The following is a 26,318-nucleotide window of genomic DNA, read 5'->3' as shown; positions in this document are numbered from 1 at the left end:
AGCAATCCTCCTACCTTAGCCTCCAAGTAGCTGGGACTACACTGCACCGATCTTTGAATGGTTTTCGAAGTGTAAAATTGAAGAAGGGTTTTCCAGGAGCCATAATTACTCACATCCTCAATATTTATACTACTTTGCAAAAGCCTAAAAATATCTAGTATTTTGGATTGTATGGATAATAGCCAAAAGAGAATCTAATAATAATTATTTAAAAATGTTTTGTTCCTTCTTTTCATTTTTGGTTATAAATTTATTTTCCATTAAAGATTATTTCATCCACTTTCCAAAACAAACAGGAAATAGATGAGAAAAAGCAAATACTCTTATCATTCTAATGTAAAATTTTAAAGTACTTTGACATTTCTTTTTAGTTTTTCTCTGGAACCAGACTTATCGTTGCAGTCATTGTATAGGACAATTTTACCTTCCCTTTCCCCCAATTTAATACTGTATCACAGGCATTTTTCATGTTGCCACCATCAATGGTTACCAAAATATCCCATTGAATGGGTAATCTTAATTTGCTTAATCATTCCTGTTCTCTTATTATTGGACATTTAATTTCTATCTAATATTTTGACAACTCATTCATTCATTATTTCTGATTTTTTTGTTCCTAATGTTTTACTGTGGCAAAATATACACAGCATGACATTTTCCATTGTAACCATTTTCAAGTATGTAATTCTGTGGCATTAAGTACTTTCACGCTATTGTGGAACTATCACCACCATCCATCTCCAGAACTTTTTCATCTTCCCAAATTGAAACTCTGAACCCGTTAAACAACATCCCCATTTCCCCTTCCTCCCAGCCCCTGGCAACCACCATTCTACTTCCTTTCTCTATGAATTTCACTATGCTAAGAACCCCTTACATAAGTGCAATCATATAATATTTGTCCTTTTGTGACTGGCTTATTTCACTTAGCATAATGTCTTTGAGATTCAACCATGTTGTAGCATGTGTCAAAATTTTCATCTTAAGAGCAAATAACACTTCGATGTATGTATACCATATTTTCTTTATCCATTCACCCATTGATGAATATTTTTGGCTACTGTGAATAAAGTTATTATAAACACGAGTGTACAAATATCTTTGTAAATCTCTGCTTTCACTTCTTTGCGGTATTATACCCCGAGGTGGAGTTGCTGGATTGTGTGGTAATGCTACGTTTAAGTTTTTGAAGAATCACCGTACCATTTTCCATGGCAGCTGTACCATTTTAGATTCTCACAGCAATGCACAAGGATTTCAATTTCTCCACATCCTCACCCACACTTATTATTTTCTGATTTTTTAAAAATACAGCCATCGTAAATGTGTAAAGTGGTATCTCATTGTGGTTTCAATTTGCATTTCCCTAATGACTGGTGATGCTGAGCATCTTTTCATATATTTATTGCCCATTTGTGTAGCCTCACTGCTAATCAGGTCTTTGTACATTTTTAAAATTGGGTGTTGTTGTTGTTGAGTTGTAGGAGTTCTTTATATATTCTGGATATCAATCTCTTATCAGATATATGATTTTCAAATATTTCTTACTGTTGCGTGGGTTGCCTTTTCACTGCTTGTGTCCTGTGAGACATAAATATTTCCAACTTACTTATATTTTGTTTCCTTCGCTTTTGGTGTCATATCTGAGAAATCATTGCCAATTCCAGTGTACCAAAGGTTTCCCCCTGTGTTTTCTCCCAAGAGTTTATAGTTTTAGGTTTTGTATTTAGTTCTTTGATCTATTATGAGGTAATTTTTGGATATGGAGTTAAGTAAGTGTCTAATTTCATTTTTTTTTTTTTTTTTGGCATGTGGATATCCAATTTTCCCCACACCACTGATTAAAAACACTGCCTTTTTCCCATTGGCACCCTAGTGAAAAATTATCTGAGCCAGTATGTAAGAGTTTATTTCTGGATTCTATTCTATTACGGTGGGTCTATATATGTGTCTTTAGCCAGCATCCACTATTTTGATTATTGCAGCTTTATAATAAGTTTTGAAGTTAGGAAATGTAAGAACTTCAAGTTTGTCCTTCTTTTTCAAGATTGTTTTGGCTATTTACATCGCCCAATTTTCTGATAGATGATTTGTTACTGCTTTTTAACTTTTAATAATAATTAAAAAGGAAAATAAAATGTAGGATTTAAAAATCTCTTTATTGCCACTGGTGAAAGGAATCAACTTTGATGGAAAGATTATTTTTATGAGTTTTGGGGGGATCAAATTTAAAATTCACTAGTTGATTTATTTTCTTCTGACATCCAGTATGCCTGACAACCACCACCACCATGGTCTGGGCTCAATAAATACAAATTATTTTATTTTTTTATTCAGAAGATAACAGGAAGATTAAGCTTCCATTTCTTGGGGAGGAAAACCCCACAAGTAAAACACTTAAAAATTAAAGAGAGGTGACCTACAGCTAATATGCTATTCCCCTCTGCCGTATGAGGCTGAACTAACTTGTTTCCAGGATGACATTTTTATATTTTGGTAGCCAGTGTATTGGTGCTACTAGGTAGCAGACACCTCCACAGCCATCATTTCATTATCCAAATGATATCTGCCCTTGACTACTGCCCTGGAAGTCTGAATAACAAGGACAGATCGAATCTGAGCACTATAACCCAGAGTCAGTCTGCTTTTGAGATAAAATAGACTGAATGGTGGTGTTTCCTTTCCAGAGAATTCAGTTCAATGATGTATTAATGTACTGAAATAAATACATTACTCAGTCCTTATAAAATTCCATGTTTGCTTCTATAAATTTCCTTATCAAGTATGGTTTATTGGGTGCTGAAGGAGCTATCTGAGTGTTGGGGCTCTCTGCTGACTCTTAAGAAGCTTAATTGTTGCACTGCCAAAGAGCCGGGTTTCAGCAGGGGTTTGCCCTTGGCTCCTGCATTCTATGACTCAAGCTCCTTGGAAGGACTCAATATTCTTGAGTTCCTGGCTCTCAACCCCTCACTCTTGCTACAGTTGATTTTGGTCCACCTTTTTACATTTTAATCAACCATTCACAATGATCACAATAGCCTGTGATAAAATCACTGCTAAAAATTGAACTATGGGGTTCCCAAAGAAGCATTTTGGGTGCCCTGTAATTAACTTAGAGTTCCTGAATTAATTTAGCAAGATTTCCCACATTATAGAAATCAGCCAGATTATCTTAAATCAGATCTTTTAAGAGTATAAATACTTTCTCTCTAGCTGTCTTTATCAACTCTCTTACTTGCTACCTTCTTCAACCTGCGTTATTCATGCCACATTTTGTGATCATTTATTTCTACACTGAGTTTTTCATAGAAAATGATTCCTGGAAGCCAGGCCACCTCACTGTTGTCTTTGAATGACACATTTCTGTGCTTTGGCTCTGACGTGCCAGCGAACCCCTTGGCATCATGTGTGCAGCGGGCTGGATTCAAGAGGTCCTTTTCGCAGGGACAGAGCAAGTTGCAGAAATGACACAAATAGGGCCTGGGAGAACAGTTTTCCTGTTTTCATCTGCACTAAAGCCTAAACCAGCTCCCACAGGACAGTGAATTAATCTGTAGTCCACAGTTTCAGAGAAGGCTTTTAAAATTTTATCAGCAGAGCCACCATCTGTTCTAGATGGCAAATGCCTATTGATCATTTGAACAGTTTTATTTTGTTAAGTGGCAAATTTATAAGGTCATTTCTTGGGTCAGGATATGACACTGATACTTATTTGTTAAAGGAGAGTCTGAAGGACAGTTGTATCCCTTTGAATTCTTGACATTGTCAGTAGCACAGAGCAACCCAGGAGAGAGTATACAACAAGTTTTGTCCTGCCTGTCCACAATTACATTTCCATCACTAACAGACCAATCTCCTTCCTCCAGGCAGTTCATACGACACAACCAGAAGCAAGACCTGAGGTTAATTAAGGGGAATTTCATTCTTAACCCAACCATGACCTTCCTCCACCTCCATTTACCTCTCCGTTTTACATGTGGTTCTTTTAACATTTTTCTTTATTTATCCTTTTTAAATAAATGCTTTTTTCTTTCTTTTCTTTCCTTTCTTTTTTTCTTTTCTTTCTTTCTTTTTTTTTTTTTTGAGATAGGGTCTCACTCTGTCACCCAGGCTGGAGTGCAGTGGCACACTCACAGTTTACCACAGCCTCAACCTCCTGGGCTCAAGTGATCCTCCCACCTCAGTCTCCCTAGTAGCTGGGACTACAGGCACATGCCATCACACCTGACTAATGTGTATATTTTTGGTAGATATGGGGTTTTGCCATGTCATCCAGGCTGCTCTTGGGCTCAAGTGATCCTCTTGCCTTGGCCCCTCAAAGTGTTGGGATTACAGGCGTGAGCCACCGCACCTGGCCAATGCTTTTTCCTATAGTGCTCTCTCTCATCATAGGCTTTGTTGGGATATCACTAATGAACTACAGCCTAAGTAAACATTAACATTCTTTCTCTATTTCAAAAAGTTCTTAAATATAAGCTATGCCTTCCCATTATAGTTTAAAACAATTTCCCCTAAGCATAAGGTAATCCTTTAATCCTTTTTCAGAGTTACGTCAAATTGTGAATGTTACATAAACAAAAATAATTTCTAGATATGTCTTTGGGCTTATCAAGAGAAAGTGGCATATGTAAAGTTTCTGAAGAAAGCATAGATCTCATTAATGGCACAATTTAGTTTAAGTGTTGTCATAAATCCCCTGTGAGGAGCACAGATAGGAAATTTAAGGCTTTCTTCAGCTACAGCAGACCTGGGAAGGATGTTAACACAATGGACAGACCAAGACAAAACACCCGGGGGTCCAGTGTGCTCTGCTGATTGTTGGAATATTGCCCAAGTAGCTCCAAATAAGAGTTAGTAATATTTTTCTTGGAAGCTCAAAAACACTTCTTCCCTCAGTAGCTTTCTGACATTCGCATTAGTTCACTACATTTGGAAAACAGATATTTGGTTCCCAGCATTTTATCAAACCACAGAGTAGGATTAACTATAATTTACATTTCAAACCGTTTTCCTCAAACATGTCCACATCTGCATATGTCTCAGAAGCTGTTTTGTTTTTGTTAGCTCACCAAACTTTGTGAACTATTTTATACAATGATCAATTACGAATTCATGCCACTAAAGAATCTCCCAGGTTCATGGATAATAACACCAGTGTATGGGCTAATTCTAGACTATGGACTATGGTATCATAGAAAACAAGCCCCTGGAAACTTTTCTTCAGTGTATTGAACGAAACCATATTTCCAGTCATTCTCTCTCGATCACAACATAATAGTTAATACACATTAAAGATCGTGCTAAGTGCTTTGCAATACCCTGTGAGGTACCACTTCTAGCCTTATTTTACAGACAGATGAAATAAATTTTTGAGTCAAAGACTTGCTCAAGGTGAGAAACCTAGTAAGTGAGAAAGTGTGTCCTCTCACCCCAGCCTCTATGACACAGAACATGGGCTCTTTACCACTCAGTTCCATCTTACTTCAGAACCAGAACTATTAAATCTGTTCAAGCAATCAGTGCTTTCAGAGAGGGACATGAGTAGATTACAAAGACTGTGTAAATACACACTCACTTTCCAGCATCCTTAGTTTTTTGGATTGCTCTAGGAGAGAGATGCCAGAAAAATACACACACAATTCCTCTCTTTGTCAGCAAAAAGCAGGCCCTCAGAGAACTCAGCCAAAGGGAAGCGGAAGAACATAAGATTACCCCTGCAGGACAGTGAGTGATGGGTTAGCCAACAAAGATAGAAAGAAGTACTGTGCTTGGCAAGTGATGTCTATAAAAGGCCAGTCTTTTCTCACAAACCTGAGTAGCAACAGAAGTGACAAGAAAGGGAAAAGGCAGGGGGAGAGAAGGAGAGCGAGCGAGCCGTGGAGGCCTGAATCAGTGGTCATGACGGTGTGAGTGGCACTGGTGGCTGTTTTTGGAAGCAATGACAGATATAATCAGCTGAAAACAGCAGAGAAACAAATCACTCGTGACAGAAGACAGAACAGCTTTGCTGCTGTGGGGGATAGCCAGCCACCTGTCTCTGGTTTCTGCAGTCCTTTGAGGTCTGGGCAGGAAACTCCAGCCTGGGCAGGGTGGAATGAGGGCAGGCAGCTGCCTCTGCTCAGCAGCCCCCAAATGCATCCGCATGCCCTGCCGGGGCAGCCCAGCCAGTACAGATGGACCATCAGAGGAGGGAAGAGGACATAGTCACGCGATGTGGCATCCCAGGGATGCGTGAAAGCCATTCCTGGGCAATGACATCTGCAGCTACAGCACAGTCCTTAACTGATTTTCTCACAGTCCTGTTCTGCAGAGGCAGCACGGAGCAGGAGGGCAAAGGGGGCTTCTCATGCCTTCTGCCATTCTTTGATAGGGATAAGTGATGCATTCTCAATCGTCAAAAAATTCCCCCTTCCCTCCAGATTGCTGCCTTTATGTCTCTCCCATACAGAAAAACTGGAGTTGCCCTACCATCACCATGGGACTGTCACAAACTGTTCACCATATTCTTTTAAAAAGTGCCGGGAAGTGTTTTCAATGTTTCAAAAAAGACATTTCCATTAAGAAAAAAGTTAAAATGTTACGGCTAGGTACTTAAATAGTTGGTCCACTATGTAGTGGGGCAAACTGTTCAGTTTCATTTCCCAAAGACATTTGTGGTTTTATTTTATACAGTTCTATGTGATTCAAATGATATTTTGAGGGCTGCTATAACAATAAAAGTTCGGGTTTCTGAAGGGTGCTCAAATTGAAGGGCTACAGTGACAGTTTTTTTAGCCATGTTAGGCCAGGTGCTGGATACAGAAAATATCCATTGGTCCTCAGGCCTAACCGGATGGACCAAGACCACAGTGCACATGTGCTAATCACCCTCTTCTTCCCTGACAGCTTTGCCGATTCCTGCAGGTAGGAATGTAAGTGGTCATTAACACACACTTCCTATAATTTGGACTGCTCAGGTGCCAGCTCTTGTCACTCTGTGACCATTTTAGCTGCAAGTAATTTTGCCCTGTCACAACTTCTGTGACATTGGGCACCTCTCTCCTGGAAGCCCACTCTCTACCTGTGTTGGGGTCAGCTGTGTGTATAACTTATCTCTTCCATTGAACTGTAAACTCCATAAGGGCAGGACTCCTTCTAAGCCACCTTCATTTCCCTCCCTCCTCCTGCTCCCCTGCCCAGCACTATGAGCATATGGTCAGACCTCATTTCCCCCTTCATCCTAAGCCATGCCAACACTGCACACTACATACCCACCACCCGCCAGTAGCCACTCTGAGGCCTGCTGGCCACATGTGTGGGCCTCAGCTGATTGTCTACTGCTGGACCCCTTCTGATTTGCTCTCTCATCCACTCATCCTTCCTCTCACATCTTGTTGCCCTGCACCAATGGGGTGATAGATGGAATATCAGACATCTCCTAGAGGATCAGTCCTGCCAATAGGGTCCCATTCTTATAGCCAATTGATTCCACTGTGTCATGACAAAATTCTGTGCAGCTTCCAACTGTAAAGTTCACTAGAGAAGTTAAGACAAATCATGTTGATTTTCTAGAAAGTACAGATTCTATTTCTCAATTCAAAAGTACATTTTTGCCTCTGTACGGTCACTCTATCTAAAATTTCCACCCCCATCCCCAGTACTCACTATCCTCTTATTCTACTTTTAAAATTTTTCTTAGCACTTTTTTACTAACGTACTCCACATTTTACTTACTTATTGCTATGGTTTGAATATATCCTCCAAAACCCATGTTGAAATTTAATTGCCATTATAAAAGTATTAAGAGGTAGAGCCTTTAAGGAGTGATTAGGACATGAGGCCCCTGCCTTCATGAATGGATGAATGCTATTATCTTGGGGGAGGGTTAATTATCATGGGAGTGGGCTCCCACTTAAAGGTTGAAGTTTGGCCCTTATTCTCTGTTTCCCATGCTCACCTGTCCTTCTGCCTTATGCCATGGGATGATGCAGCATGAAGGTCCTTACCAGAAGCCAACACCATGCTTTTGGACTTCCCAGCCTCCGGAACCAAGAGCTAAATATAATTCAATTATTTATAATCACCCAGTCTGTGGGATTCTGTTATACCAACATAAAATGGAGGAAGACACTTATTTATTATTTATCCCTCCTGATAGAATGTAAGTTGCATAAAGGCAAGAATTTTGATTTATTTATTATTCCTATGTCCACAGCAGTTCCTGGCCGAGAAAAGTCACTCAACAAACATTATTTGGGTAAATGAAGGAGTAGGTAGTGAATGAAGGGATGTGTCTGCTCCTTTCTGGCCAGACCACTGGCTACCCAAGGCTGTGGGCATCCTCTTCTCCTGTCCATGGGAAGGAATTCTCCCAGCCTGTCCATCATGCCTCCCGGGAGCCTGGCTTGTTGGCTTTATGCTCTTCCCATGATGCAGTACTTACCTTCAGCTTGTGCTCATGCTCCTTGTTGACGCGGGCCAGCAGCTGGGCTTTTCTTCTGTTGAGGGCATCGATGAGGGCATCGCATTGGGCCACCAGACAGGCTTCAAACTCCACACTGTTCTCCTGTGTAATAGAGCACATTTCTCAACTGCAAGGTGCTGGGTGTCTCAGGTTGCCAGAGAAAACAGAGCTCCCCCATCCTGCTGAAGGGAATGAAAAGGAACTCTGTCCACAATGCACATTTGGTAATTTTTAAAAAAATAACTGGATAAACTTTATTCTACACTGGTCATGTTTTGCTTTAAATTTAGATTAAAAGGATAAATATTTATTGCTTAAATTTATCAAAAGGAAATCATCTCCACAATTTGAATTATATTAAGTAAAACAAAGCTTTAGTTTACAGAGTTGTGTATGAATGCTTTTGAAGGCCACATATGTCCAGCTACGTATGGTGGAAGCTGGCATTCAAAAAGGCAATGAGGAGGGAGTGGGGCATTGCTGAGGTATGAGAAATCATTAAATGCAAAGGAATAAAGAAGAAAAAGGATGGCACTGGTATTCAATGTTAACAATAATCCAATGAGAACAGAAGTTTATAAGATACAACAATAACGGGTAAAAGTACTTGCCCCTTTCATTAAGGAAAGCAAATAGTAGGCAGACAAAAACAATCAATGTGTGTAACAGGGATCACCCTGCCATAAAAATCAGATATGACCCAACACCTTGCAGGGGAAAGGCAACTTCATGCTAAATGAATTATAGCTTCCCTTTGATGTTTAAATTAAATGCTGGATATAACATTTTTATTTGATTTAAATCTGTACATGCCATAAACATTTATTTCAAGCAATTCTTTCAATGAGTTATACTCTGTTATTAAGGATAAGCCTTTCAATGAGTAACATATGCAATTGTGATTCTTAAACCATAATCTGAAAAAAAAGTAATTTACAGTAAATGAAAGCTAAATACTCACATATACATTAGTAGTACTTAAAAAGCACCACCCAGTTGAGGAAACTGTAAACTTTTGGGGGCTGGCAAGGAAGGCACAATTTTAATTTATTTAAGGCACAAATTTTAATTTATTACCAAAGTCATAAAGAACTGTGTCTCTTTATGTAATAATCAACTGGTAGGCATTTAGTAATTGTTTTCAAATGCAAGGTCTTTGTATAAGGAATGTGTTAGTAATTGCTTGAGCAATGCTAAATTTTGGCTTTCAAGGCAATTGCTTTTGAACTCTCAGAGAAGGCCCTTGGAAAACATCATTTAAGAGCTCTCTGTGCCACATGAAGGGTAATATTGTAGGGTGGGGTGAGGGCAAACCTTCCCCTTGTAAGCTCTGTCACTGATTTAGAGCAGAAAGAAAGCTTTGCTCTGATGAAGAGGCCCGGGCAGAAGCAAGCCTGGGGCTGCACATTTTATGCCAGCAGAGTAAAGAAAGAACTGATTGATAAACTCTATTGCTTTGGAAAACAGAAGGAAGTATACAAAACTGCTAGGCTGTTAGGGAATCAAAAGTTTAACATAGGCATGTGTGCCAAAAAAAGGCAAAGAAATTAGTGTGTAATTCTTTGAAAGGGTGGCTTACATTTAAAAATCCATTTCTGCCTTGACATGGTTAAATATGAACTTAGTCAACTTACTGGAGGCCAGGTTATTTCTGTGAGACAAACCTCAAAACATAAGAATGCTAAACAGTACACAGGGTCATTATTTTAGTGTTTCATACAGTCTATGGTTTTTCTCCTTCAGCTATAGTGGAGAATTTATGAGCTCTTAAATGCTGGTTGAACTGCTGGTCATTGTGTCTAGATAAAGCAATCTGAAATTGGAGTTGCCAGGGGATCGTGGTTGAAAAATATTTAAATGTCTAAGCAGAGGAGAAGCATTATTGTGTGTCAGGGAAGAAGAAAAGAAGAAAGAAAGGCAGAAAGGGAGGAAGAAAAAAAGAGGAAGAAGGAACAAGGGACGAATGAAAAAGAAAACAAAGGAAGGCAGGAAGGAAATAAAGGAAGGAAGAAAAAAAGAGAAAACCGTGACCTGTTACCATTAAATGATACAATTATTACAAGGTGTTTTGGAAACCTACAGGGCTTTACCAACTCAGCAATAAGGATCCTGAATTTACAAAGAAACAGGCCTCTTTCTGAATATTCAGTAGTAGAGAATTAGGACCTCAGTGTGGAAGACAGGAACCAGTTGGAAAATCAGGCTGTGTTTCCGGCTTGTTGGCAAAAAGCAACTACCTTAAGAAGGGGTATCTTTGAAGCTGATCTCTGTGTGTGTTTGTATGTAAAGAACAACAACAACAACAAAGTAGGAATTTTCCCACAACACATAAAAGTCAAAGAGGAGAAGGAGACTCTCCCGCCACACAGTTACGTATTAACCCACGGGTTTCCTTGTGTCCCAGGTAACACCCGTACCTGGATCTGCTGGACCATGTTGCGGAGTTGTACCAGAAACTCCTTGGCTTCTTTGGCCCTGTCTGACAGTCCGTTCAGCGCCTGGGAGAGCTGGCTCTGCAAAGACAAAGAAGGAAGCCATGAAGCTATAATCACAGGAAGCAGCAACAAGGCCACACAGGTGTTTTCAGTGAGACTCAAAACTGGGGAGTCATCAACCTCCTCAGATTCCTCTTGTCTGAGGTTAGACCTTTTTGCTGGCATTTGTACGGGTAGATTCTGGTGTCCAAACTCCCTGGGCTCCTGAGTAGTTTCTCCTTGGAAGCAGTGAACACTTCTGGCCACAGCAGTCAAAGGCCCTCACCAGCCAATATCAACCTAGAATTTCTTCATCTCCTTCACTGATTAACTAAGCAATCATTTATTGAATACATATTATTTGCTAAGGACTAAAAAAGCAAAACAAAATAGTGAGTCAGATGATCTAATTCTTATCAACGTTATTTAGCACCAAGGGCTGTTGGTCTGGGATTAAGGCAGAAAGAATGAAGAGAGTCAATAACAGGATGAAGGAAGGGGTAGGTATTGGTGTGATCCTCTGTGACCACTTAAATATAATCACAAATTCAAAGGGCAGGACGACATTCCACTCCCGCCTCATCCATGTCCTCTTCCTTCTCCCAAGTACAGCCCTGCTGCCCTAGCACATTTGTGTCCTTTCCACACTAGCCTCCTACACCAAGGCTTACTCTCTTTCTTTCTTCCCACACCACCCCATCCATATGAGGAGGCAGTTCTGCTGGGTTGGCAAGGTGTCCAGGTAGGTACTTGCTCTTCCAGCCTCCTCGTCTGCTGGGGTGGCCGTGGTACACAATCCTGATGGACGAGACCTCAGTGGAAGTCTGCTGGGGACTGAAGGGGTCTGGGAAAGCTTTTGTGTTTCTGCTGATATGGAACCACTGTGATTGATGCAGCCTCTCCCCTGTGGTTCCTGACTTTAGGATGGATGTGATGTCTTCTGGCTCACATGAGGAGAAGGCCAACAGGGTATGGGTGGAGGGATGGGAGGGGAAGGAGCCGGGTTCTGACGGCATCTTTGAGCAGCTGAGCCAGCACCTGAAACCTTCACCACTAGCTTTCTTGTTATGCGAGAACAATTAACTCCTATTTAAGTCACTGTTCTGGAGTTTTCTATTGCTAGCAGGAATTTATATCAAGTATCACTGTACTTGATACAAATTTCTTCCACTTCTAGCAGTCTGGGTCTACCCTTCTGTACCTCAGGTACAGAGACAGACTCCCTTTCCTGCACTGCCTTCTTTGCAAACTAAAGCCTATTCTCCTTGCCAACACAATGATTCATCTACCCTTTCCTTTCTGTAAAAGGACGGAACCTTAAAATTATATCTCTTAGTGCTGTGAATGCTTTTCTCTTATATTTGTCTTTTAAATACAAAGTTGGACACTGACTGTCTAAAAATATGCACACCAAATGCTTGGTTGAGGCAATGTAGGATGGTAGAAAGAACATAGGCTTTGAAAGGTTGCAGATTCTTGCTCTATCCCCTACTAAGTGTGACCTTGAGAAAGTTACCTTTGTCTGAATTACTCCAATGGAAAAGATGGAAAGAATAGTAATACTTTGTAGTTGGGTTATGGTAAGGGTTGAATGCATTAATCAATGTGAAAGCTCCTGCTAGTTAAAGGAATAATTCTGAATTCAGAAATGCCGCCAGTTACTGGCTGTTCAACCCTTTATACATAGTTTTACCTCATCCATAAAATGAGAGGAAGAGTACTATTCTTGGGTTTTGTGGGCATTGCATAAGATACTATATCTAAAGCCCAGAACCCTACTACCCTACTGGTGCACAGTGCATGATGCTTGCTGATTGTTAACTTTTTTTTTTTTTTTTTTTTTTGAGACAGAGCCTCACTCTCTCACCCAGGCTGAAGTGCAATTGTGCGATCTTGGCTCACTGCAATCTCTGCCTCCCGGGTTCAGGCAATTCTCCTGCCTCAGCCTCCTGAATAGCTGGGATTACAGCAGTGCACCACCACACTGAGTGAATTTTTGTATTTTTAGTAGAGATGGGGTTTCTCCATGTTGGCCAGGCTGGTCTCGAACTCCTGACCTCAAGTGATCCGCCTATCTCGACCTCCCAAAGTGCTGGGATTACAGGTGTGAACCACCGCGCCTGACCAGCTGTTAACTCTTATTTGCTTTCTTCATTCTTGCTCACACAAACACCTGCTGACTGGGGGGATTCGCAGGACAGATTCCTGGAACATGGTCTGTTGGAGAACATTTTTGATCACCTGTACTTGGCTCTGTGTATTCAGGCTCCAAGAGGCAAGACCAACACAACTAAGATAAAGCTCAAAGTGAGCCTACAGCTGCAAAATTCTTTATGATTGGGTCTCAGCTACAACACTATTTGGAGTAAAAGTATCTCCTCAATAACTATTAATATTTCCAGGAGCCCAAGGGATAAAAGAGGGAAAATGGGTCTCATTTGGAAGAGCAAGCAATAACATGAGATACATATTTTAAAGAAAAAATTTTTTTTCATTGTTACTTTAGAACTCATATCTTTTTTTTCCTGAATGAGTAAAAGTTTGCTGGACTACCATAGTTTTCTTCCTCTTTTTATTATAACCTATGTTTAGTAACCACACTTAGATGTTTCAGTACAGAAGCAAAATTGACTTGGTTACACAGAAGCAAGGCTGCCTGGCATCTTGTATTCCAACCTTGCAATTAATTGTGTCTGTATAAGTCACACTTGATACCCATAAAGATTTTTTGACCAGATGCTGCTGTATACTTAGAAATACAATTATTCCTAGTAGTAGACAAAGAGTTCTGGTCCCATTTAGTCCCAGGATTTTATATGACAAAGCAATAAGTGAACTGCAAGAATCAATTTATTTCCAATTTCCTCTTTGTGTTTATGTTCAGTCCCAAGAATGCCTTCTACCTGGCTGTTGATTGTTCTGGTATTTGATAAACAATTGCATTATAAGATAAAGATCTAGAAATCATTCTCTTAAGCTTTGTCCACTTGTAGAAACTGAGGAGACAATGAAAAATCCTGGAAGACTATCAGTAGAAAGTGCTCTTATTGTAAGGATTTATATGCACATTGTTTTTATAGGATGGTGTTTTGATCACATTTATAAGCTCCATCTGATGTAGAAGAACATTATTATTGACTGATTTTGTTTCCCAGATGCATTTAAATTCCTACTCTGTGCTAACAAAGATGTTCTGCATTCAGGACCACAGAGCAGCGCTGGAAATTTATGACCAGAACAATGAAGATGCAAATATGTAGTACGTGTTTTCATCACGGCATCTTTGGCGGTACAAGCAGTCATTTAAGGGAGAAAGGTATAGTTCTAAAGCTGTTTATAATGCCTAAGCAGTGACATTCAGATGTCTTGGATATTCGTTTTCTAGGTACTGAAAAGGTGTCACGATCTGCAGGTGAGTGAGAAGAGAAAAATGACGCAGCTGAAGCCCTGATCTCGTCAAGTTGTTCTCGGCTGGGAGCATGCTGAGTATCACCGAGGTCTCCCAGAAAGATGACAAGTTGTTCAAGCCTGAAGGAGAGAAACAAAGAACTCTGCCTCCTCCTTCCCTCCTCGTGTGGCTTTCACTCTCAGCTTCCACCCTGACCCTGGCTCCCCTTGCCTCCCCAGGAGGGAGAGATCAGGCATTTACCCTGGGAGAGACTGTGGAGGACGTTTCAGGACCTACTTCTCACTCTCAGCAAATGGGTAATGCAATTCAATCCATCCCGCCCAACGCCTCACTTGCCCAAGCTGCTGAGCATGCCCAGGCAGAAGACAGTGTCTTCTTTCCATTTCCCACTGTAAACACTCTTCACCTGGCCTTTTCCCCTCAATTCACCACGAATATTGGATAGAGATAAACTGGGACAAATGAAAAGAAGCTTTCTGGCTGTCTGGGATCTGAAGTTACAGGCTCAGGGTGGGTCAAAAAGGGTCACTCGAAGAGTTGGTACAAAACAGATGAGGCGGCAAACAAGCACCGGCAGCTTGATGGCCCAGAAAACGACCCAGCTGTCTCCCTGGGCGTGGAGCACCTTCTGGTGCTGTATCACAGTGCATGCCATTCAGGCACCACAACACCGCTGGGCCCAGGAGCCAAAGCCCACTCCCGCTCCTTCCCAGGTTCAAAGGTAAACACAACACTCACGAAAACAGTGACCATTGATGTAGTGGGACTTTGAGGGAAGGCTGCCCAGGAGAATAACAGTTTTTCTAATGAAATATTGATCTCTGAGTCACATTACTCAGTGATTACTCATTGCCGGTTACTCAGTACATTACTGACATGGCACAATTAAAAAGTGTAAGAAAGAAATTCTAATAATTCTAATGCATTGGTCATTTCTTATGAGCCAGGAACTCTGATGAGTGCTTTCAGTGCAATCCCAATCACCTCCCTGCCATTTTGCAGAGGTGCCAAGAGGATACCCCTGAGTGAAGGTTTCACCATTCACTTACAGAACAGCTGGAACACAAACCCTCATGTGATGGCAAACTCATGCTCTTTGCTCCAGCCTTCAAAAAAAAGAGAATTCTCTCACCCTCACAGGCCAAAACAATTGTTTAATTGTTTAATCCATGGTGAGAGCATGTACAACCAGAGAAGGTGAGTGGATGACTATGATTGATTATGAGGGGGTCTGATTATGCTTAGCAGCCAGATAGTATGTACATTACAGCATGACTAGTTAACCTATGAAACATTCAACTTTTTTCCTGCATGAAGTTTTCTGGTGAATTTGAAAAAGTCCCCTGACTGAGAGAGGAGTCTCACGGAGAAGGGAAAAAGCTTTGAATTCAGGTCCACTGCCAACTTTTTCAACTACTGGCCTAAGATCTTGGGCAGAAATTGGGTGAAGTGGGAATGAAGTAAAGGAAGGAGACCTCACAGAGTGACTGGTACTTAGGGAACCATCAAGCTGAGCTACCCAAGGGGCCTGATTCCCCTTCTAGGAAAAATTTCTATTTCTTCTGCCTGCACCTTTAGTGCCTGCAAGAATGGATCCCTTCTCTGCTTTCTCTGGTGCTGGAAGATCCTGGATATATCCCAACCCCAGTTCACTACAGTCAGATGGACAGGAGTCCTCCAAGACCAGTTGGTCTGGAGATGTCAACTTATCTCTAAGCCCAGAAAGAGCTGGGGCAGTGAACAGGCTATGATTTGCAAAAGAGTAGCTGGGCCTGGGAATGGAAGCACACAGTATAGGGACAAAGGGTGTGTGTGTGTATGAGTGTGCATATGCATGTGAGTGTGTGAAAGTCTATGTATATGTGGGTAAGAATGTGAGTTTATGAGTGTATAAGTGTGTAAGAATGAGTATGCATATATATGTGATTGTATGTGAGATACGCCATCAGCGGAGTATGGTGAGGCTCTTGGCTTTGGGCAAGGCTGGTATCAGAGGAATCTTATGGGTAGGGATTTGCTCCATTAAACTGCTGCTTATTGTTAATTGGTTGTAAGATAGATTCAAGGCTGGCCGCGGTGGCTCATGCTTGTAATCCCAGCACTTTGGGAGGCAGAGACAAGCGGATCATTTGAGGCCAGGGGTTCAAGATCAGCCTGGCCAACATGGTGAAACTTTGTCTCTACTAAAAATACAAAAAATTATCCAGGCTTGGTGGCGGGCGCCTGTAATTCCAGCTACTCAGTAGGCCTAGGCTTGAGACTCACTTGAACCCGAGAGGTGGAAGTTGCAGTGAGCTGAGATTGCACCATTGCACTCCAGCCTGGGCAACAAGAATGAAACTGCTTCAAAAAAAAGAAAGGAAGGAAGGAAGGAAGATTCTATCCTTGACCAAGTTATAGCCAGGGTCCTCTGGGCCCTCTTCTCACTTAGGCCTCAACCTTGGCCTATAAAGACTTGAAGAAACACTGACACAGTTTCTAACAGATCAAGGCTGAATTCCTAAGATGACTGCAGCCTCCCTTAAAGTACCTGCCCGAAAAAATCCAAGGCTGCCAAAAGAATTTGATGTTGTTCCATTGAACACCTGAAGAAAGGGACTCTATCTGCCAGTCTCTGTGAGGGCGTAGGGGTCTAACTTCAATAAGCAGACGTTAGCAAACCCAGATGGATTTCATACAGACCAATTTTCTCCTTTCTCATTTTTGGAATTTTTTCACTTCTGTGACTCTGAGCCCCTGCCCAATCCCTTTCCTATTCCCTCATTCCTCTGGTAAAGTGCCCAGTTACCTCTGTACAAATCGAAGTTGAGTTCAGTTCATGATGTACTCTTTTCCCTGTTGCAACAATATACTGATTAAAATCTGTCCTTTTTATGCATTAAAATCTGTCCTTACCACTTTAACTAGTGTCCAACTAGTTAGTGACAGTTGCTACCCCTGCCTCTGACCCAGGGAGAGCGGGGCAATCTCTGGGCAATGAGCTGACCCTTCAGCAGGCAAAAGTTACCTTGAAGGATAAGTGAGGGAGCACATCACTAAGGATGCAAATGTTGATAGATTACACTAGAAATTGCTCTTGGCCACAGGGAACTAACTGCCTTACTCAAAGCTACGTCCCCTTCTGGGGATGTCCCATGGCAAGTGAATGGCTGGGGCCCCCTTGCTTCAATTTTGGGACAACCCTGAAGAACCATCCCAGATCTAGAACTTCTAGTTGGATTGGTTGAGGTCATTGCAGGTTAGCTTCAGCCTCAGTTCAATCCTGGCTTCCTCACTTCCAGGTGAATCTACCAAGAGCACTCAACAACTAACCATCTCTCAAGAGTCTGTGTCCAGGGAACCCAATCTAAAATATTAAGTTTCAGTTTCCTCGTCTGCAACATGGGGATAATAACAGAACCTACATCATAGGACTACCATGAGGATTACATGAAATCACGTATATAAAGTTCTACACAATGTCTAGCATATTGTTAAAATTCAATAAGTAGTACAGGTTGAATATCCCTGTTTTGAAAATCCAAAATCTGAAATATTTCAATGAACTTTTCCTTTGAGCATCTTGTCAGCACTCAAAAAGTTGGGAATTTTGGAGCACTTCAGATTTTAGATTTTTGGATTAGTGATCCTCCACTGGTAAGTAAAATGTAAAGATACCAGAATCTGCAAAACTCAAAGTCTGAAACACTACTGGTCCTAATCATTTTGGATAAGAGATACTCAACCAATGTTACTTTTATTTATTTATTTTTGAGATGGAGTCTTGCTCTCTTGCCCAGGCTGGAGTGCAGTGGTATGATCTCAGCTCACTGCAACTTCCGCCTCCCAGGTTCAAGAGATTCTCCTGCCTCAGCCTCTTGAGAAGCTGGGACTATAGGTGTGTGCCACCGCACCCAGCTAATTTTTGTATTTTTAGTAGAGACGAGGTTTCACCATATTGGTCATGCTGGTCTTGAACTCCTGACCTTGTGATCTGCCTGCCTCGGCCTCCCAAAGGGCTGGGATAACAGGTGTGAGCCACTGTACCTGGCCCAATGATATCTTTGTAGTAAGAATAAAGTTAAAATATACATACATAAATCAGTAAAACACTCTTGTCATACCACGTCTTGACTTAGGGTTTGGTCAACTACAATTATTCAAACAGTGAGGTAGACTGTAGTATTGTTCAGAACAATGTGCTCTGGCCCCATTTTGTCACATGACTTGCAGTGCCTCCTGCAGATGGAGCATGTGTCCCTACCCCCTTGTCATCCTTGGCCATATGGCTTGCTTTTTAGCCTAAAGAGGCACTGTGATTTTCTGCTAGCTCTTTTGCTCTTCCTCTTTGTCACAAGAATCAGTGGTGTGCTGATAAACCAGCTCTCAAAAAACAAAAATCAAAACAAATTTTTATTTGTAGAAATCATCTATTTATTTTAGAATATTATAGATCCAGCAGACAAATAATCAACAAGACTACAGGTTATCTGGATAATCCAATTAACAAGTTCAGTTGTATTTATATGAATGTGTTCCAAAGGTTTATATTATGCATATTCTCTTTATATTATATATAGAAGAGAATATACCCCTTGAATGTTTACCAAAAGCTATCATATACATGTATCTGTCCACAAAATAAGTATAAATGCTAAAGAATAGAGATTCTGTGAACTAGATGCTCTGACCATAATCTATTAAAACTGGTAATCCATGATTTTTCACTTCCTCTTCAACAGGCCACCTGAATTTTCTGAATTGTTTTCCAGTTTTTGCTTCTAAGGCTTCTTGGTGGTAAAGCCCACCTTGATTACAAACAGTCATCAACAGCGAGAAAATCCACATTTGTTTAACACACACTTAGATAGCACTCTATGTGCCAGGACCACTTCTAAGTGCTTCACAAATAAACCCTGTGAGAATTTAGGCCTTAATTAGGAAAAAAGCAATAAGAAGTTTTTGAAAAAGGGTCCCTTCTCCCCCACATACTGATAACTTTAAGAGGTAAAATTTTAAACATGAGATTCCATTCTTTGCTTATCAGATTACAAAAACAAAACACAAATGAAAATATTTAGAGTGACACACAGGAAAGAAGTACTCTCATCACTTTCAGCAGGAGTGTGCATTGGATTGACCACTCAGAGGGGCATTTTGGGAGTAGGATTTTTTAAAATCCTCTATTTTGAAAGTTTAATGCAGTTTCACCTCGGGAAACAGGAATAATCAAGAATGTTTTCAAATCTTTGCTACATGAATTTCATTTCAACTCTTTGCAACAAGAAGGAAACAAATTATTCTAAAATAGGAGATTAATTAAATAAATTATAGAGACCTATACAGTGACTTACACTACAGTTTAGTAGTTAATAGCATGAATTCTGGCCCCAAACTATCTAGGTCTGAATCTCTGCTGTGTTTCTTAACAGATTCGTGACTTTGGACCACTTAACTTTCCTTTCCTTAACTTTCCTTGTCCTATTCTATCACCTATAAAAATTTTGAATAATAATAGTACCCATCTTGCTGGATTGTATATGTATAAAGCCTGGCAGGTCGTCCTGGCACATAGTAAGTGTTATCTGAGTATTATATAGCTATTGAAAGGGGGTAGTAACGTATTTAGTCATATGGGAAAATATTTATAACACATTAAGTGAAAAGAACAGATTTCAAGATAGCAATAGATATATGACATGACTCAAATTTTGTTGCCATACGTTATATAGAGACATGCATTATCTCCATATAAATGTATAAGATATTTCAAAGGATACACATTAAGGGTTAATTATCAAGGCTATTCGTAGTGTATCTCTGGTGAAATTGAGGGCTTTTTTTCTTCTTTTTAAAGTTCTTTTGATTTTCTGATTTTTCTGAAATGAGAATGTTCTGCTTGTGAAATAAAGAATAAAAAGTCATTTCTTAAATAAAAAAGTCTTATTGACTATACAGATCTAAGTGGAAACTTGAGGGGTGAATAAGTCTATCCTTTCTTAGCAGTAATATTTGAGTCTTTGAAAGAGTGCAGTCAAATCATTTTTACATGAAAAGTATCTGATTTTTCACTTTAATACACACATTTCTAATAGCATGTTTTAAATTATTTAGTGAAAAAACACTACTTGTAGAACTGAAATTTTCTATCTAGAGAATTGAGAATAATTGGATCTCAAAACTGTTTTTCTTATCTTAAAACTGTTCCCTGGTAGTTTCAGATAAAGGAGAAAGCTATACCACCTGGAAGAACATGGTGGCCCAGAGTGGACGTGAAGGCAGCCAGAGAGATGTGTAGAGAAAACAGCTTTCTGGAAAAAGGACTCCTAGAGTGCTGGTTAGGGCTCCTCGAAAAGTGAGGGTAGCATGTGCAAAAAGGAGATCTATTCTGTAGTCCATCTCTGGAATGTAAAATCCAATATTTACACAAAGGCTTAGCCCAAGGAAGGCATATTTTTGATCCTCAGTTGTAAATTCTTGGTAACTGCCTAACAACGCACATATAATGGTTTAGAATACCCACAGGAAAGCATGCTCTCTGACAGAGCCTTGTGCAGAGTGGTAGTGACTTCACAGCCTGTATCTCTGCCACTGTATTAAACTTTCATGCCTTCAATTACAATTGCTTGCAAGAATCTATGGCTTCCAGCACTCCAGGTAAAAGCCAGAGACTTCGCAAATCAATTTTCCCCCAATAAATGATGAATATTGTGTGAGGCAACAGTTCCTTTTTGCCATGCCCTAAGGCAAAAAGTGGCTCTTCCATCTCATTGCAGTAAAAACCTGCCATGTTGATGAGCCAGCCCACAGCACAAAAGAGCCAACATCTCTTCCATGTTAGCAATGTCATGTTGGTAGCGTAAAATCAACTATGCATTTACACCATAGACATTGGCAAACATTACAAATAAAAATTTGTTTTTGCTTTTTTTGAGAGCCGGTTTGTCAGCACACCACTGTATATACTTCATGCTTGTCTGACCCGCCTTATTTTGCTATTGTCCGTTTTGTTTTGTTTTAGGCTTTTAGCAGCTTGAAGCCATAGATTTTAGTTTCTGTCTCTAGTAATAAGCGGAAAGGGGGAATGGGAAAAGGGGCTTTACTGGCCCAACCAGAAACGGAAACTAAGAACCCATGCCAGTATTCCCTTCCTTGGACACCCCTAAATCATCTCTGGATTACTTATAATGCCTAATACAATGTAAGTACTATGTAAATAATTGCTATACTATACTATTTAGGGAATAATGACAAAGAAAAAAGTCTTGACATGATCAGTACAGGCTCAATTATTTTTTTCTCAAGTATTTTCAATCCAGTGTTGGTTGAATCTGTTTATGCAGAACCGATGCATACAGAGAGCTGACTGTGTATCCTCTCTCCCACTCTCTGGTATAACTGCCCATCATTTATTTTAAAACTAGATTTGTTTTTAACTTAATCTGACAGTTTTTCCCCTTATCACAGGGAAATTTGGACTATCTACATTTATTGTGTTAACTGACGTAGTTGGCTTTATTCCATCCACATTGTATATATTCCTAGTTGTAATAAATCATTTTTTTCTTTTTACCTTTTACAGATTTATCATGTTTCCTTTAATAACTTAATCCCAAATCGCCAGTTAATTCGGATATTTTGCTATGCTTCTCCATTTTGCAAACTGTTACCTTACTATCTTTCATCCCATGTAAACTAAGATTTGTCCATGATTAAGTCAAAATTAAATAACTTTGATTCCCCATCACCTCACTACATTCCTCAAAATGCTTTACTTACTATTTACTATCTCTTGGAAATTAAGAAGCACCATTCTAAATAACTCCGAGATTAAATAGGAAATTAAATTTATAAATTATCTAGATATTAATACAGACAGCCACTTTATAAAAATATATTGCTTTTTAATATGATGGTGTAGGTCAGCTAGGAAACCCAAGCACTCTTTGTAACATGGTTCCCACTAGGAATACTACTCTTAGATGGAACTTGGGAAAACAGGAAAAACTATTTCCCTTTTCCTTATCCTGCATGCATGACCTAAACCCTTGATAAAACAAAAACAAAAACAGAAAACCTCCCAACCTCTCATACACTTTAAAAGTTAGCTCACAATGGTGATCAGATCAGAAAAGAAAGAGGGGGCTTTTTTTACACTTAAGTGCATACATCCAGGATGGCTCTGGTGGACTGTTGTGAAGTTCTGAATGTCCAATAATTTTAGGGTGTCTTTATTCCAGTATTAAGTTAGAAATTTCATTTGGAAATTATTAATTAATAATGAAATTTATAACTTAACACTGGAACAAAGACACAGAGTCTCTTTGGCTCTTTAAAAAATTTTTTTTTCAAGAACATAAAAGCAACTCCTGTATCTAAGATTAAAGTCACAAATTGCCTTTAAACTTTACTGGAAGGTGAATACAACCAGCAGCGTTACCATCTATTCCTTAGCCTGCAGGATGCCTCGGGAGGGTAAAAGCCGTACTTGTTACACGTACACCATTCAGCAGCATTAGTACATGTTCACTTCAAGGGAGCACCTGTGGGTCAGCAGCATCACTGAGAGTCAGGCTCAGCCAATGGAATCAGGGTGACGGGGTTCAATCACCTGCATGTGAATTCTGCTTCTTGATGCCGTAGACAAAATAATGGTCCTCTACAATGTCCATGCCCGAATCCCCAGAACTGGTGATTTTGTAGATGTGATTAAAGTTACAGACCTTGAGATGGAGAGATTATCCTGGATTATCTAGGTGAGCCCAATTTAATGACATGAGTCCTTAAAAGCAGAGGAACTTTCCTGACTGTGGTCCAAGGGAGATGTGATGACAGAAGAAGGATCAGAGAGAAGCCACACTGCTGGTTTTGAAAACGGAGGAAGGAAATGGATTTTCCTTTAAAGCATCCAGAAAGGAACTCAGCTCTGTTTGTTGGACTTCTGATCTATAGGAGTGTAAAATCTATGTTGTTTTAAGTTGCTAAGTTTTTGGTACTGTTTCATGGCAGCAATAGAAACCTAACACACCTGAGAAGGCAGTCGGTTAAGAGCTGAATGCTTACCACCTTTGGCGGTGGTCAGATTGCTTCACTTGATATTTTGTAAACCTGTTCTGAATATGCATCTCCTGGTCTCCCTTTGAGTTAGAGAGAGGAAAGCCTTAGAGGAAAGGCAAAATGACCACAAAGAATAAAAATAATCTGGCCCACTGCAACAATGTGAACACATTTCAAGGTTAAGAAACAAGAATGGGGTAGTCTTTTCATCCACATGTGAAGTATGTAAAGCATCTGACCACCTGATAAACTAGGAATTCTGTGAGACTGAGCTGGTTCAACAGCCCTTCCTGCCAATCACCAAGAGTGAAGCTTCCCTATCAGTCTGCAATAAACTACCAAGTTTTAATAACGTCTTAAAAGTAGGGACAGGGAGGAGATTTTAAGTTTCTTCAGAGAAAGGGGCTATTGTTCAGTTCAGAAGCCAAAAGTGATGTATGTTTTGGATACTAAAGTGGTTCATTCCAGCTTAACTGTTCAGATCATCAGTTAATGTCTTCCCCGAAATATCAGCTTATTTAAACTTTTACTTACATTAGAAAAAGCTACAGTTTTCTCAAAGGCAAGGGGTCATTAGAAATGACTAGGAAATGTTAATCATGAGATCTGAATTTAGAAGGCCTTACCAGGCCTTTACAACACTGATGCAAAGATTGGCACAGCTTCTTAAAAACAAAGGGGGCACAAGTGAGAGACCACTACCCAGTAGTGGACTGACAATTTGGAGTGCTGGTGAGGACATGGAACATCTGGAGCCTCACATGTTGCTAGTGAGAGAGTTAAAATGGTAAAACCAATTGGGAAAACTGGCTCTTCCCAATAAAGTTAAACATATCCCAACTCTATATGATAGCATATGTCCACAAAAGACTTGCATACAATGTTCATAATAGTTTTATTTATAATAGCCCCAAGCTGAAAGCAGCTCAGATGTCTACCAACAGTAACATGCATAAATAAACCGTGTGTATTCATGCAATTCAATACTGCTCAGCAACAAAAAAGTGGAAGCTAATGATACACGCAAACCGTGAATGTTTTTAAAAACACTGTGTTGAGCAAAAGAAGTCACACAGCCAAATAGTACGTGCTGTATTTAAATGAGGTTCAAGGACAGTTTCATGGCGATGGAAGTCAGGAAAGTGGTGACCTTTGGAGGCAGCAGGTTGACTGGCAAGTGTCATGAGGGGATTCTCTGAGGTATGGAATGGCCTATCTCTTGATCTGAGTGGTGGTTACATGAATAATTTTTTTTACGTTTATGTAACTGTAAACCTCAGAATTGTGTATTTTATTATAAATTATATTTTTAAATAAACTTTTAAATATATAACAGGATCAAGTATATGAGGATAAAGTCTCTTTATTAAGACCTCCACTGTGTAAGAAAAAGTAAATATTTCCTCGGATGGTTTTATATTTTCAGTTGGACCTCTGAATTTAAACAGATATCCACAAAATCCTCAAGCCACTTATAACTGACCAATAGAAATAGTTGACTGAATTTTTTAAATATTTGATACTGGGACGCCTCACTCAGAGGCTAGTACTGCATTTGCTGAAGACTCTACCATCTCTCATGCCCTTCTCCTCTGGTTATGTTGTCAGCTTTTCTTCTATTGCCTGTACCCGGCAGCACCCGACATCTAGTCCCATGATAACTGTTCACTCTGGTCTGTGTGCCCTCCCACAATAACACAATTTTATCTATGCCTACTTTGAGAAGTGGCAGTTCCTCAGAGGGAGTAGGAGTGACTGGAGCCCTGAAGTGAGGGATTGGACAACATGTACCCTCTGCTCATACTTTCACCTACTCTGAGAAGTGTCCTGCTTTTTAGAAAGGTTCAAATGCCATAAGGCTTGTAGTACACATCTCCCCTTTCTAGTCAACTCACGATGCCGTAAGTTTTTAAGAACTTGTGAGTAGATGTGCGTGGTTTCTTTACTTTGATTAAGAGTTTGAGAAGCGTGTAATCCTTTCATATTAATGATGAACCACAGATTCCTTCTCTGATAGTACTAACGTTACATTTACAAAACCTGAATTTAAATGACCCTTAACTCTTCTGCTTACTACCACTGCTTCAATTATTCTGAAAATAAAATACAATCTTATTCTAATATCTGATCATTTTCACTGGCAAAAGAGAAACTCTCTGAGAGATCTCAAATAGCTTCTACAATAGATTTAGGTTTTTTCATACCTAGTGTTGAAAGGCTTATTATGATTCAGTATTTATAGGTCAATTTCCTTCCACTACAAAATTAGTAATGACTGTCAATATTATTCAGAAAAAAGAATTTAAGCCACATCTGATTTCTTTTCACCCTTTCCCTCAGCATCATTGTCAATCCATTTCCACACAGTGAATTGCAGCTCCAGCCTAGTGAAAATAGAAATGGTTTCCATGACAACAGTTTTCTCTCCGCTAGTTAGAATCTAAGATTTGACTCCCATGAAAATAAATCTCACCATGAGAATTAGTTGATTTTGTAAACGACAAAATAACTGTGAAATCATTTCCAAAGAAAAGGCTGTGATAAGCTTGCACACGCAAGGGCGGGTTACACAAGGTGATTGCTGAAGCTGCTGCTAACATCACACACCCAGAACAAAGTGCAGGGAAATGCCTGCTTTGAGCTGCAGCCCACTCTGCTCCTCACCCAAGTGTGAGCCCACAACCTGGCCCTCTTATGAATGTCAACGATGTTTCAATCCCAGGTGTAGGGAATAGGTTTTAAAGCATCTCATAGCAAATGACAAGGATTAACCCCCAACTGCCTTTCGTCTGATTTCCAGCGACATTAGTTCCTTGAAAAGATGAGAGTCCCAGAGCAGTTCTTAAGGCAGCCAGTATGGGAATTTAATTTCTCATTATTTATTTCTCTGTTAAGATTAGGTGCTGCTATTGTACAATAACACTTGTTTCTCTTTACTATTATTTCTTCTTCTTAG

The 26,318-nt window shown here is 40.0% G+C and overlaps 1 protein-coding gene across 3 annotated transcripts in view; it reads right to left on the bottom strand.

Moving 5' to 3' along the window:
• TRIM9 (tripartite motif containing 9) overlaps positions 1-26,318 on the bottom strand; it is a 115,375-nt gene that overhangs the window by 36,095 nt on the left and 52,962 nt on the right. For all 3 annotated transcript variants that reach the window (XM_011999742.1, XM_011999743.1, XM_011999741.1), the window contains exons 2-3: positions 10,861-10,956; positions 8,423-8,545 (exon numbers count right to left, since the gene is read on the bottom strand). In XM_011999742.1, the coding sequence (XP_011855132.1) occupies positions 8,423-8,545; positions 10,861-10,956 (219 nt within the window). The remainder of the gene's footprint in view (positions 1-8,422; positions 8,546-10,860; positions 10,957-26,318) is intronic.

The sequence above is a fragment of the Mandrillus leucophaeus genome, unplaced genomic scaffold (assembly GCF_000951045.1).
Source record: "Mandrillus leucophaeus isolate KB7577 unplaced genomic scaffold, Mleu.le_1.0 Scaffold60, whole genome shotgun sequence".
Classification (NCBI taxonomy): Eukaryota; Metazoa; Chordata; class Mammalia; order Primates; family Cercopithecidae; genus Mandrillus; species Mandrillus leucophaeus.
Note: the sequence above shows the minus strand (reverse complement) of the source record. Positions and strands in the feature narration are given on the sequence as shown.